General features: G+C 56.3%; 1 protein-coding gene across 1 annotated transcript in view; it reads left to right on the top strand.

Moving 5' to 3' along the window:
* Positions 1–4: 4 nt before the first annotated feature.
* ARHGEF17 (Rho guanine nucleotide exchange factor (GEF) 17) overlaps positions 5–13,978 on the top strand; it is a gene marked incomplete at its 5' end in the record, with an annotated part of 60,202 nt that continues 46,228 nt past the window's right edge. Inside the window, one exon of the mRNA XM_011996228.1 lies at positions 5–2,647. Coding sequence (XP_011851618.1) covers positions 5–2,647 — 2,643 coding nt within the window. The remainder of the gene's footprint in view (positions 2,648–13,978) is intronic.

Below are 13,978 nucleotides of genomic sequence, written 5' to 3'. Positions count from 1 at the left end.
CCTGACCGGGCCGGGGATCGAAGGGAGGCTGCGCCGGCAGCAGCAGCAGCAGCAGCAGCAACAGGAGCGGGCGCTGCGTCCAGCGGATGGTTTACATTCTTGGCATATCTTCTCCCAACCGCAGGCCGGGGCCCGGGCCTCCTGCTCCTCCTCCTCCTCCATCGCCTCCTCCTATCGTGTCAGCCGCAGCCGCGCTGCCAGCTCTAGCGAGGAGGAAGAGGAGGGCCCGCCGCAGCCGCCTGGAGCCCAGAGTCCGGCCTACCACGGCGGCCACTCCTCGGGCAGTGACGACGACCGAGACGGTGAGGGCGGCCACCGCTGGGGAGGGAGGCCCAGGCTCAGGCCTGGAAGCTCTCTATTGGATCAGGACTGCAGGCCTGACAGTGATGGGTTAAATCTAAGCAGCATGGACTCAGCAGGGGGAGCCAGGAGCCCTGAGCCCCCAGCATCTCCAAGAGCCCCTGGAGAAGAAGGACTCCGGGAGTGGGGTAGTGGCTCTCCGCCCTGCGTCCCAGGTCCCCAGGAGGGACTTCGGCCTATGTCTGACTCTGTGGGAGGAGCTCTCCGTGTGGCCAAGGTGAGCTTTCCCTCGTACCTGGCCAGCCCCGCAGGCTCCTGCGGTAGCAGCCGTTATTCCAGCACGGAGACTCTCAAGGACGACGACCTATGGTCTAGTAGGGGTTCTGGGGGCTGGGGCGTGTACCGTTCCCCTAGCTTTGGAGCTGGGGAAGGGCTCCTGCGGTCCCAGGCTCGAACCCGTGCCAAAGGACCTGGGGGCACCTCTAGGGCATTGAGGGATGGAGGATTTGAGCCGGAAAAGAGTCGGCAGCGGAAGTCCCTGTCAAATCCAGATATCGCCTCAGAAACCCTGACGCTTCTCAGTTTCCTGCGCTCAGACCTTTCAGAACTGAGGGTCCGAAAACCTGGTGGGAGCCCCGGGGACCGTGTAAGCAGCCCCCTAGATGGCAGAGAGTCACCATCCGCAGGTGGCTCCATGGGGCAACTTGAACCCGTGTCCATCCCAGCCCCAGCATCACCTGGCACTCGCCCCACACTCAAGGACTTGACAGCCACTCTGCGGAGAGCAAAGTCATTCACCTGCTCTGAGAAGCCCATGGCCCGCCGCCTGCCCCGCACCAGTGCTCTGAAGCCCAGCTCCTCCGAGCTACTGCTGGCAGGCCCTAGTGCCGAGGAGGATCCGCTGCCCCTCATCGTCCAGGACCAGTATGTGCAGGAGGCCCGCCAGGTTTTTGAGAAGATCCAGCGCATGGGTGCCCAGCAAGATGATGGAAGCGATGCCCCCCCTGAAAGCCCTGACTGGGCACGGGACGTGACCCGAGGGCAGCGGTCCCAGGAGGAGCTCTCAGGCCCTGAGTCCAGTCTGACAGATGAAGGCATTGGAGCGGACCCTGAGCCTCCTGTTGCAGTATTTTGTGGCCTGGGTACTACAGGGATGTGGCGACCCCTTTCCTCATCCTCAGCCCAGACGAACCACCGTAGTCCTGGGACTGAGGACAGTCTGGGTGGGTGGGCCCTGGTGTCCCCTGAGATCCCTTCCACACCAGGTGCCCTCCGCCGACGTCGCAAAGTCCCACCTTCAGGTTCTGGTGGGAGTGAATTGAGCAATGGGGAGGCAGGTGAGGCCTACAGGTCCCTGAGTGACCCAATTCCTCAGCGCCACCGGGCTGCCACCTCTGAAGAGCCCACTGGGTTCTCCGTGGACAGCAACCTCCTGGGCTCACTGAGCCCCAAGACAGGGCTCCCTGCCACCTCAGCCATGGATGAGGGCCTGACCAGTGGTCACAGTGACTGGTCTGTGGGCAGTGAAGAGAGCAAGGGATATCAGGAGGTTATTCAGAGCATAGTTCAGGGGCCTGGCACCCTGGGGCGTGTAGTGGACGACAGGGTTGCTGGCAAAGCCCCCAAGAAGAAATCCCTGAGTGACCCCAGCCGCCGTGGGGAACTGGCTGGACCTGGATTCCAGGGCCCTGGAGGGGAGCCCATCCGAGAAGTTGAACCCGTGCTGCCTCCATCCAGCAGCGAGCCCATCCTTGTGGAGCAGCGGGCAGAGCCAGAAGAGCCTGGCGCCGCCAGGAGCCGGGCACAGTCTGAAAGGGCCCTACCTGAGGCTCTGCCTCCCCCTGCCACTGCCCACCAAAACTTTCACCTTGACCCCAAGCTGGCTGACATTCTATCCCCGAGGCTAATCCGCCGAGGCTCCAAGAAGCGCCCAGCTCGGAGTAGTCACCAGGAGCTTGGGAGAGACGAGGGCAGTCAGGACCAGATTGGTGGCCTGTCTCGGGCCCGGCCCTCCTCCAAACACGTTCGCCATGCCAGTGTGCCCGCCACCTTTATGCCTATTGTGGTGCCTGAGCCACCAACTTCTGTCGGTCCCCCTGTGGCTGTGCCAGAGCCCATAGGCTTCCCTGCCCGAGCCCATCCCACGTTGCAGGCACCGTCGCTCGAGGACGTCACCAAACAGTACATGCTGAACCTGCACTCTGGCGAGGTCCCTACCCCAGTGCCAGTGGACATGCCCTGCTTGCCTCTGGCTGCACTGCCTTCTGCTGAGACCAAGCCCCCTGAGGCAGCTCGGCCTCCAGATGAACCTGCCCCTGCCAGCAAGTGCTGCAGCAAGCCACAGGTGGTGAGTCCTTTGTAGGGGCCTTCAGGATGGGGCCAACAGAGGGCGGTGGGCATCGACTTCAGTTGGAGCCTTTTGCATTGTATTCACTGGTCAGGTACTCAGGTGCCAAGGGTGCTTTTCTGGTCCTGGACGTGCCCATGCAGTTTTAACAGTGTTAAGGACACAGGGCTCCTGTCTACTCGGGCCCTGTAGAAGCTTCAGTTTTCTGCTGGTGCTAATGGCAGAGGTGCTCATCTGCTCCAGGTGCTCTGGGTGGTAATTACAAAGGATTCTTATCTTGTCCTTTGGATGTTTCTCAGGGACTGGTTTTGGAAATCCCGGTGTGGTTCTGTGTTGGAGGGATGAGTGTGATGGCACCCAGAGCAGGCTCAGTCTTTTCTCTGAGGCTTGCTGCTGTGTTGGCCAGACCCTTGATAGGATGTTTGGCTCAGGGGCCACAGTTGACATCGGTTTGCCCTTCCTCATGTGGCTTTCCTATGACAGGTCAGAATATAGATGTGTTCCTGGGCCTGGGAGAATTGGGAAGGTACAAGACTTTACTTTATGGAGGAGCAGAGGGGTCTCAGGGTTCTCACTGCAGTTCTGTTCTTGCTGTGTGACATTGGCCTTTCTCTGTGACTTAATTTCCCCAATCAGGAGAGGTGGGTGGACAAAGTAGTGCCTATGTTTCTATCCAGCTGGTACTGTGCAGATTTGGGGGAGCCTGCGGGTTTGAGTTGGGGACTCTTGGGGCCTGAGTTCTGCTAGAGCCTCCTCAGATGAAAAAAGCTTCTAGATGGGGGCTTCTAGGGAAAGTTAGAGGCAGGGAGGGGATTGCAGAGGCTGAGCAGCCAGGGCCCTTTAGAGAGGTCAGGAGTGGTTCTGGGCCCCATCTTCAGGGCTGCCTCTATGGGTCCGGGGCGTCGGTTCTTGTTTCCCCATCCTGTCTGCTTGCATCTTTTCCCCACTCTACCCCCTTCCTGGTGACTCTGAGATGCACCCCCTTTCTGCCAGACCCCCAGCCCGGGGGCTCACTCTCCCTGAGACCCCTCCTTCTACCTTCTGGCTTCAGCTATCCCTGGAGTTTAGGCTGTGGATTCAGATGGGATCCAGATGGCATATGCCCTGGCATCTGGGTTGGGAGCTAGATTCCAGGCTCTGGATTCTGGGTTGAGCTCAAGGATGACCAGCGGTTATTTCAACTATGGCCTGCACTCCCACTGCGCTCCCTGACTGTGTGAGAAGCCTGGAAACTATAAACCCTGGACGAATTCGGTCACTCCGGTTCCCAGCGCTCTCACGGCCCCTCTGAACTCCCTTTCTCTTTGTTTCTCTCTCCAGTTCTCCCTGGTCCTGCCTCTGGGGTTTCTCATGGAGGCTGCAGAGAGAGCAGGCAGGAAGTGAGGAGCGGGGAGTTTTGAACCTGTCCTTCCTTCTGAGTCCCAGCGAGGGCAGCTCTGGTGCCCCTGAACTCCAGTACCAGTTCTGAAGGTCGGAGAGGAGAGGAAGAGAGCAGGGCCAGTTCTTGTCAGGGGTCTTCTCCCCAGCCTCCTTTCCCATATATCTTTTCTGGGATCCTTGAAGGTTCAAATGGGGGAGACGACAGGGGTAAACCAAGGGACTCAGGGAGACTGAAGGTGGCTGGGGGGTGCTCCTAAGAGGAGGCTTTGAGACCCAGAGAGGAGGTGGGAGTTTACAGAACTTCTCCTACCCCACCTCCCTTCACATTCTCCTCTACCCCCCGCACCCCTGCACCCCTGCACCCCTTTCTGGAGCTCTGAGGCAGGACAGATCTGCCATAACCTGGGCTTCTTCCTGCCATGAACAAAGGTCTCTGATCTCCAAGCCTTTGCCCACTCCAGGCCTCTCACTTTTCCAGGCCCAGCTTGATGTCCCCTTACGGGGAGGGAACTGGTGAGTCTGTCATTAGAAGAGCAGGGTATGAGCCTTGCTATTCTAATCCCTGTGTGGCCTAGGATCCATCATATCCCTGCTCTGTGCCTCACTTTCCCCTTCCGTAAAATGGGGGTGATGGCCTCTGCCTGGCAGGCTGTCTTGTATGGTGAGTGGGTGGTGTGATCTTTCCCTCTCTGGTAGCAGGAAAGAAGAAAAATGGAGGCTGCACTGCCCAGCTGCTTCTCAGCCACCAGGCTTGGCTTCTGAACACAGGGCTGGGTCCTCGTGGGCCTCAGTATAACCTGGTAGACTGCAGTAGGCTCCAAAAAGATCCATCATCTTCCAATTTCCCACCCCCTCCTAAGCCTGGAAGTTCTCTTATTTGCTAGCTTGAACCCCTCCTGCTGTCCCCTTCCTTCTGGCTCCAGGAAGATGGGGAGCAGCTATCCACCCCCTCCTGGTGGCCTCTGTTGAGGAGACAATGTTCCCTTGTTTCAAGCCGGAGGCTCCAGTCATGCTCCCTGGGCCGTGGGTGGAGATGGCATGGTATGGACTCCAGAATAAGAAGAGATGAGAGGAGCTGTCATTCTTTGCTTCTGGCAGTCCCTGGGGACTAAGGGCCCCCTCCCCACCCCCCAGGCTGTGGGAAGTCCCTCACCCTCAGGTCCATATTCACGCTCTGTGTGGTGTTACCTCCATTGCCGGGAGGTGGGAGGCCTGGGACCAGGCCTGGCTCAGCCTTTTGACTCACTCAGACCTGGACAGAGTCATCTTTGGACCTCAGTTTTCCCATCTGTACAGTGGGAGGTTAGACTGCCTGGTCTGTGAGGCTCAGAAGGAGGGACTTAGCCTGCAGGGGGTGTCAAGTGAAATGGGAGGAGCCAGGGGTGTGGCTGGAGGGGAGAGAAAGGCAGCTGTCTGCAATAGGCGCATGAACCCAGGAGAACAGGGAGTAACGGATCGCTCATGGGTCATTTATTCCAGGAATGCCTGTCTATGTGCTGGGAGGTGAGGAGGCAGAGCTGTCTGGCCTCCCTGCCCCGCCCCTCCCACACTCTTGTTACCTCCGCTGAGGCCCACCGTAGCCTGGTTGGTCAACACCTCTTCCTGTGAGGGAGAGCTTCCCCCACCCCAGCCTCAAAGTGCAGTCTTGCAGTCCCACCTTCTGCCCTCAGGTCCCTGATACCCGTTTGACACATGCCACAACTGTAGCCCGCAGCAGTGAATGTCTTGTCTCTCAGCAGCAGAGGCAGATGAACTCACAAAATTTTAACATACTGGAATAGCAGTAACAATAGCCAGCATTTATCACGTGCTTACTATATGCCAGACACTGTCTGTTTCATTCTTCAACTCTGAAAGCTGTGGATATCTTACAGTGCAGACTTAGAGTCGAAGACTGTTGGATTCACTCTGGATCCTAGCATATCAGTGTCTTAGAGGTGAAGGGACCCAAGGAGATTGGTCTGCCATCTGAGTAGTGGAGACAAGTCAGCAGACAGTTGGGAGTGTCACCTCCACATCCCCAACAGCCTGAACACTTTCATAGTGGTTATTTAATTCACCAGAGCCCGTTGGGATGGGAAGAACTTTGAGACCCAGAAGGGGAGAATGCTAGGTCTAAGGTCACACAGCAAGGGCAGGCAGAGCCAGGCCCATGCACCAGAACCCTGGCCTTGTTCCTCTCCACTCAGACCCCCTCCCTACCCAGCCAGCTCCCTGCCTTGCTGATGAAGGTCTGGTAACTGCTCTTCCAGTCACCCTTCTCTCTCCCCTTTTGGCGGGGAACCCGCGGGGGTGGGAGTTCTCTCCTTCTCCTCCTTGGCTCTTTGTGTGATTTTTTCCATGGAAACTGGTTCTGGGGGGAAGGGAGGAGGTGATCAGGACACTCGGAATTCTGAGTGGTACCAAATATCTATAATTAAATGTCTTGTCACCCAGCAGGAGGGGGTGAGATGGGGGAGAACAGGCAGAAGGGCAGCCCCTTTCCCCTGTTTATTCCTCACATCTCCTCCTAACCCCTTCCTAAGGGCCCTGGGCTCTTGAGGGGAACGCTGCCCAGGAATGAGTCCTCCCCAGCGAGGAAGGGTTGGGGGATGGACTAGAGTTGAGTCTGACATTTTCCAGCCCCACATTTCCGGGACCAGCTGGGTTTGGGAGGCGGAGAGGCTGCTGCTAATCCTGTCCCCAGCCCCCTCTCCCCGTGTAGGGACTTGCCCCTCCTGCTTCCCTCCCTCCCTCCTATCTATGATCTTTCAGGCTACACATTGCTGCCCCGCAGTAGGGTGGAGGCACCCCCAGGCTTCCTGGGAGCTGAGACACACAGAGAGTGTAGGATCTAGAAGCCAACACGAAGGGGCTTAGGATATTGAGGGACTAGCCTGGAAACTGGCCGAGGGACTTCCTAGAAGAGGCTCTGCTTGAGCTTGACCTTGAATACTGAGAGAGAGGGAGGGGCTTTATGAAGAGGGCACAGCATGAGCAGAGGCTAGGAGATGGAAAGGAATATGGCAGGTTGTGTGCAGTAAGAGTTTGTTTCAGAGACTTGGGTGGCTCTTGATAAGGTAATGCATTCATCCATTGAACAAATACTGTCTGAGCAATGAGACATGTCAGGCCTTCTAGGCCTGGGAATACAGCAGCAAACAAAACTAAGGCCTGCCCTTGTGGAGCTTCCAGACTAGGGAGGAGGCCTGTCTGTAAATGGAGACATTCTGTGTCAGGGAGTGGTAGGGGCTGGGAGAAAAATAAAGCAGGATAAGGGAGTAGAGAATGACAGGGTGGGGGTACTTTAGATCAAGAGATCAGGAATGCCTGTCTGAGGAGGTGACATTTGAGCAGAAGCCTGGAGGAAGTGAGGGAGCAGGTCAGGTGGCTGAGGGAAACAGCATTCTGGGCAGATAGGAACAGCAGGTGCAAAGGCACTGAGGTGTTTGAGAAACAGTCAAGAGGACTGTATGATGGAGCAGAGAAGTAGAAGATCAGAGGTGGGTTAGGGTGAGGAAGATCGTGTGGGCCAATAGGAGGACTTGAGCACGTACTCAAAGTGAGACGGGGCAGGCGCTGTTGGAAGGTTCTGAGTGGAATAGTGGCCTGGTCTGACTTATGCGTTCACGGGTCTGCTCTGGCTGCTCTGTGGGGGTAGATTGCAAGGGCCAGGTGGAGGCTGTGAGGCCAGTCAGAAGGCTACTGGAGTAATCTGGACAAGAAATGACAGTGGCTGGGGCCCAGGCAGAGATGGTGGGGTGGTGGGTTTCTGTTGCAGCCCCAGGGGCTCCTCAAAGGCCTGGACCCTGATGTTCAAGGTGAACACAGAGCTACAACTTCTCACATGGCTGGGCAGTGTGTGAGGGGTCACTTAGGGTGGGGAGGTGGAGTTCGACAAAGTCCCCAGGGTGGACTGGGCTTTGGGCTACACTGGCCACCCCCTGCAGACCCACATTGGCTTGGCTGAAAGGCTAGGAGAGTGGAGCCGCCACAGGGTCCCAGTGAGGCAGGTGACAGGGCCATATCCCACTGGTATCTCCTCTGCAGCCACCATGATACCCATTTAGCTCCAGCATGCATGTCTCCTGGGACAGGGAGCTCATGCCTCCCCCAAACCCCCAAGATAGCCCCATCCCTCCCATCTGATCCTCCAGCTAGGTGGGCATTGCCATGGCTCCAATAGTCCAATAAAGAAGCAGGCCCGGAGTGGGCAGGGTCTGCCAAGGCCCCAAAGCTTGAGTATGGGATTTGGCTCCAGGTGTCCTGACTCCTAGACCATACATTGGTCCCACAGAGTTCCCACTAAGCAGAGTTGGCAGGGATGGTGGTGGCAGGGTGGGGGAAGGGGGAGCCAGTGTTTCCCAGAAAGGCTTGAAGCCTTGGTGTACTTACTGGGAAATGTGCCCAGGCAGCCTGGCGCCTTGCTGGCAGGCCCTGAAATGGGGGCCCTGGGTCCCCTGGGAAGCAGGAGCCTATTGGAACTGATGTCTCCCCATGGGAGTTGATTCCCCCCACAATGTCCTCCCTCTAATTCTCACCTCCCAGGGTCTCTGGGGCATTCTGGGGGTTGGGAGAGACAGACACAGAGGAAAACTATCAGGCTGCTGGGCTATGTGCAGTAAGTGAACCTCAGCCCATGAGATGCAGGGGTTTGGTGCCCCAACCAGAGTGGCTGAGCCCCCTGGAGGGACTTCCAGGACCCCAACTTCCAGTAGCTCTAGGGTTCACTAGGGACAGCCTGGTGTCTGCACTAGGAGTCAGGAGACCTGCGGTCCAGCTTTGCCCTACGACCTTCCTACTGTGAGGCCTTCAATAAGTTCCATCCCCTCTCAGAGCCACAGAGCCGTCCTTGCTCTCGGGCACTAGGATAAACCTCCTCCCAGGGCTGTTGGGAAAGGACCCAGTCCTGAGCAGGATCTCGGTTGCAGAAGTGCTGGCAGGCAGGGACCCACCACCCCACTAGGCTGCTGAGAAGGCAGGTTCAGAGTGGTGCCGGGACTCAGGCCCGGGTCTACCCCGCATCTGCTTTTCCCAGCATCGGCTCCTGCTCTAGGATCCCCCCCACCCCCAGATAGGGTCTTTCTCCACACTTGTGGCAGACTTTGGTGCTCACTCTGGGGCCTGTCCAGAAGTGTGGTGTTGCAGTTGACGGGACAGTAAACCTTTATCTGAGCCGGCGTGGTGGCTCACCCCTGTCATCCTAGTACTTTGGGAGGCTGAGTGAGAGGATTGCTTGAGCCCCGGAGTTCAAGACCAGCCTGAGCAACACAGGGAGACCTTGTCTCTATTAAAAATAAAAAACAGGTGTGGTGGCACAGACCTGTGGTCCCAGCTACTCGAGAGGCTGAGGTGGGAGGATGGCTTGAGCCCAGGAGGTTGAGGCTGCAGTGAGCTGTGATTGCCCAACTGCACTCTAGCCTGAGCGACAGAGTGAGACCTGGTCTCAAAACAAAAAGCAAAAACCAGACAAACAAAACTTCCTCTGGTTTCTTTCCAGTGGAGCTTGGAGAAGTTGCCAGGCAGGAAGAGGGTGAGAGGGGAGTGCAGAGTGCACCTGAGGTGGGAAGACCTGTGCTGATTGCAGAGGTCTGGGTGGTATATTAGTGTCCTGTTGCTGCCGTAGCAAACTACACACATCTAGTGGTTGAAAACAACACAGATCTCCTACTCTCCAGTCTGGAGGTCAGAAGTCTGAATGAAGGGTTTCACTAGGCTAAGATCCAGGTGCTGACAGGCCTGCCCACCTCTGGCGGCCCTGGAGAGATCAACGCCTTTGCCTTTACCAGCCTCTCCTGGCTGCCAGCACTCCTTGGCCTGTGGCCCCTTCCCCCATCTTCCCCAGCATCTTCAAATCTCTTACTCACCCCATACCTCCTTCCTCCCTCTTTTTTTCTTTTTCTTTTTATTTGAGACAGAGTCTTGCTCTGTCGCTAGGCTGGAGTGCAGTGGCGCGATCTCAGCTCACTGCAACCTCCGCCTCCCTGGTTCAGGCAATTCTCCAGCCTCAGCCTCCTGAGTAGCTGGGACTACAGGCATGCGTCACCATGCCCAGCTAATTTTTGTATTTTTAGTAGAGATGGGGTTTCACCATGTTGGCCAGGATGGTCTCTATCTCTTGACCTCATGATCCGCCCACCTCAGCCTCCCAAAGTGCTGGAATTACAGGTGTGAGCCACTGCTCCCGGCCTCCTTCCTCCTCTTTAAGAACCCTTGTGATTCATTAGGCCCACCTGATAATTTGATAATCTTCCCATCTCAGAATCCTTAATTACACCTGCAAAGTCCCTGCTGCCATGTAAGGTAACGTATTCACAGGTTCTGAGGATTAGCATAAGGATGTAATGCCAGGGCCATTATTCTGCCTACTGCAGATAGGCAAAGGACCAGGTTGTTGGTTCCTGAGAATCAGAGTCCCCAGCTGGTACTGGTCCTGGGGCAGAACCTTCTAACTCAGGCCCACTGCATTTAACTTGCCATTTCTTTCCGTGTTCATTTGTCATTCATTCATTTAGCAGTCAATCATTGAGCCCCGTGTTGGGCAGTGAGAAAACTTGGACACCATCCCTCCTTGCCAAGAGCTTTCACCAAGGGTCCTAGCCTCCTGAGGTGGGTGAGGTCCAGAAGCAGGCAGAGCCCAGGCCTGGTGGGGCAGGGGCAGAAGTGCCAGTGTGTTCTGGGACCAGGCCTGACTTCCAGAGGTGGCAGGCCGTAGTTTTGATGACTGGAAGTGGGATGAGGCCGCTCTCAAGAAGGGCAGTTGATAGGAGAATTTAAATCCAGGGCAAGGAGGGAAGGTCGGCGCCTAGGGAGGGGTTGAGGGTCACGTCTCTGCCAGGCTGCCACAGCTGAGGGCAGAACTGAGAGCCTAGCGGCAGAAGGAAAGAAACGCCCTCATCCCATGTGCTGGGAGCTCCACGTGGGAATTGGTGGCATTGGTGCTGTCTGACCAGAGGACCTGTCAGGTCCCTTCATCCCTGAGAAGCCTAGGGAGGCTTCAGGGAGGTGGCATGTGGAGGGTGAAGGGTGCTGTCCAGAATGCCATCTCCGCGCACGCTGGCTTTCAGACCCAGGCAAGCACTTACCTACTCCCCTGAGGCTGTAGTCAATGGCGGCAGTATCCCCTCACTCCACAGAGGATTATTGTTAAGATTATTTTGTTTTTCGGCCAGGCGCGGTGGCTTATGCACGTAATCCCAGCACTTTGGGAGACGGGCGTATCACAAGGTCAGGAGTTCAAGACTCAGCCTGGCCAATATGGTAAAACCCCATCTCTACTAAAAATAAAAAAAATTAAAAAATTTTTAAAAACTAGCAGGGCGTGGTGACGTGCACCTGTAGTCCTACCTGCTCAGGAGGCTGAGGCAGGAGAATTGCTTGAACCCGGGAAGTGGAAGTTGCAGTGAGCCAAGATTGTACCACTGTACTCCACACTCCAGCCTGGGTGACAGAGTGAGATTCCGTCTCAAATTAAAAAAAAAAAAAAAGATAATTTTGTTTTTTTTTCAGACAGGGTCTCACTCTGTCACCCAGGCTAGGGTGCAATGGGTCAATCATGGCTCACTGCAGCCTTGACTTCCTGGACTCAAGCAATCCCTCCCACCTCAACTTCCCAATGAGCTGGGACCACAGGCAGGCGCCATCATGCCTGGCTAATTTTTTTACTTTTAGTAGAGGCAAAGTCTCACTACGTTGCCCAGGCTGGTCTTGAACTCCTGAGCTCAAATAATCTTCCCGTCTTTGCCTCCCAAAGTGCTGGGATGACGGACGTGAGCCACTGCACCCACCCTGCTGCTGAGATTAAGTGAAAGCATGCCAAGAGGGCTTGGCACACAGTAAATGCTCAAGAAATGTTACCTCCTCCCCTCATGACTGAGATGCTAAGGTTTTATGATTCTAAGATTCTTGGCTGCTGGGCACCTCTTTCCAGCCCTGAAGCAGAAGACAAAGCTCTAGACAGGAGGGCAGGTTGGGGCCTGGCTACACCCACATAGTCAGTGGCTCCGAGCCTGGTTCTCTGGAGGTGGGGAGGAGGGAGAAACCAGGACCGGAGGCTGAGCCACATGCCCACTGCCCTTGCTCCTCTCTCCAGCTCCCCCTCTACTTTTGTTGCCACCAACCCCACCCTGGGACATGTCCAGGATAGCTCAGCCCACACGCGGAGGAGAGCAGAGGCAAAGCCCTCTCTGCGTCAAAGCTGCCCCTCACTGGAAGCGGCCTGTGAGGCTCAGGGAGTCTGAGTGTGTGTGCTTGGTGGGTTTTGGGTTCAGACTGATAAGGGTTAAAATCACAACTGACTCTGACCCCTTGCTGGGTGATATTAACAAGTCATCTGATCCCAACTCTGAGCCTTAGTTTCCTGCGCTGTAGAATGAGGGCACTAAGGAGTTATTATGAGGGCCAAAAAGAGAATGCTTCTGGAGTGCTCAGCCCAGGGCACTGGCTCCAGACAGCTCTCAGAAATGTGGCCACTTAGTGTATGCTTTTGAGATTGTCACTCTCAGAGTCTAGAATCCTGTGGTTTCAAGATGAAGGATTCTGGGTTCTTTTCCAAGAGTGCAGACCTCTTGATTTCATTTGTGATTTTGAAATTGTGACTTCTTGGTTCTGACATCCTGTGGTCCTGAGGCTCTGGGGTCTGGAGAGATGCAGCAGGTCGGGGGCCAGTGGGAGGGCAGTGGGGGCAGTGTGATGGAGGGGCCAGGCGGAGGGAGCAAACACAAGGTTGGTGTCTGTTTCCTGTTTATTGGTTCCCAGGGGGTGAGCAGGCCCTGCTCCCTCACAGCGCTGTGGAGCAGGAAGGGGGGAGGCAGGGTTCCTGGCTGCCAGCCAGCCCCACAGCCAGGCCTCCAGGGACTGCTGGGACCCCACTCCCCAACCCCTTGGACAAACATTCAGTCTTTTCCCAGGACAGGGCACTGGAGGTTAAGGAGCAGATGTGGAAGGGAAGGGGTGGATGGATGGGGAGGGACACCTTCCCCCAATATAGGTCCCGATAGCTCCATCTTTCTTAGCTGCCTGCATCACTGAGGTCTCACTCAGGGGTTTCTTGGTGCCCCCCGTCTTCCCCTGTCTCCTTGGGATAGGGCCTGGTGATGAGATGTCCAACTTCGTGGCAGGCCAAAAGGGCAGGAGGAGGAAGAAAAGGGCCAGGGCCTTTAATGCCGGAACTGTCTACCTGGAAAGACCCTTAGAAACCAGCCATGTTTTCTAGCCTTCCTCATCCCTGCATCATTCAGATGGGGAAACTGAGGCCCAGCAAGGGGCCTTGCCCCAGGCCACACAGTAGTGGACCAGGGCCAGAAATCCTCCCCATGCATCTCAGCATTGCTCCAACCTCACACTGTGTAAGGGGCCACTGAGAGTTCTTGAGAAGTGCAGTGATGTGGTTCACATGGCATTTTAAGGAACTTGTCTGAGCCAGGGCAGGAAAGGGAAGCCCCTGTATGTGTCTGAGGCCAAGAGGGGCAGGGAGGTCTCAGTTTGACCAGAGAACCTGGGGAGAGGTGGGCAGGAGCCAGGTTGAAAGCCTCAAGTGCCGAGTTAAATGGCCTGGGCAAAGGACCTCCCCTCTGCCAGCTCCTCTCTCCCTTCCTGGGAGAGGAAGGGCTGGGAGCAGTGCCAGCTTTGCACATCATAGCATCCTCTGGTTGTGAGGTGATGATCGGACTTGAGGGTCTGGGAACATGAGTAGCCTGAGCTTAGGTAGCAGAGGATGTGGAGCTGGCAAGGGGAGAACTGACTGGGAAGACAATTTGGAGGTAGAATCTGGAAATTCGAATTTAGGTTCAGGGGCTCTATCAGAAACGGGGTTGGGGGAGCAGGACTCACCTCTCATCTGGGCAGAAATTTCCTCTGTATTCTGAATGAGTGAGGTGGCTGTGAGCCCTGCCTCTGTGCCCAGTAAGCTTCCTGTCTGACCTCAAACCCTCTGCTCCAGTGGAAGTGCCCTGCCTCTAAGGGGGTCCCTGC

Source organism: Mandrillus leucophaeus, unplaced genomic scaffold (assembly GCF_000951045.1).
Source record: "Mandrillus leucophaeus isolate KB7577 unplaced genomic scaffold, Mleu.le_1.0 Scaffold504, whole genome shotgun sequence".
NCBI classification, from domain to species: domain Eukaryota; kingdom Metazoa; phylum Chordata; class Mammalia; order Primates; family Cercopithecidae; genus Mandrillus; species Mandrillus leucophaeus.
This window is presented reverse-complemented; position numbering and strand designations above follow the sequence as displayed.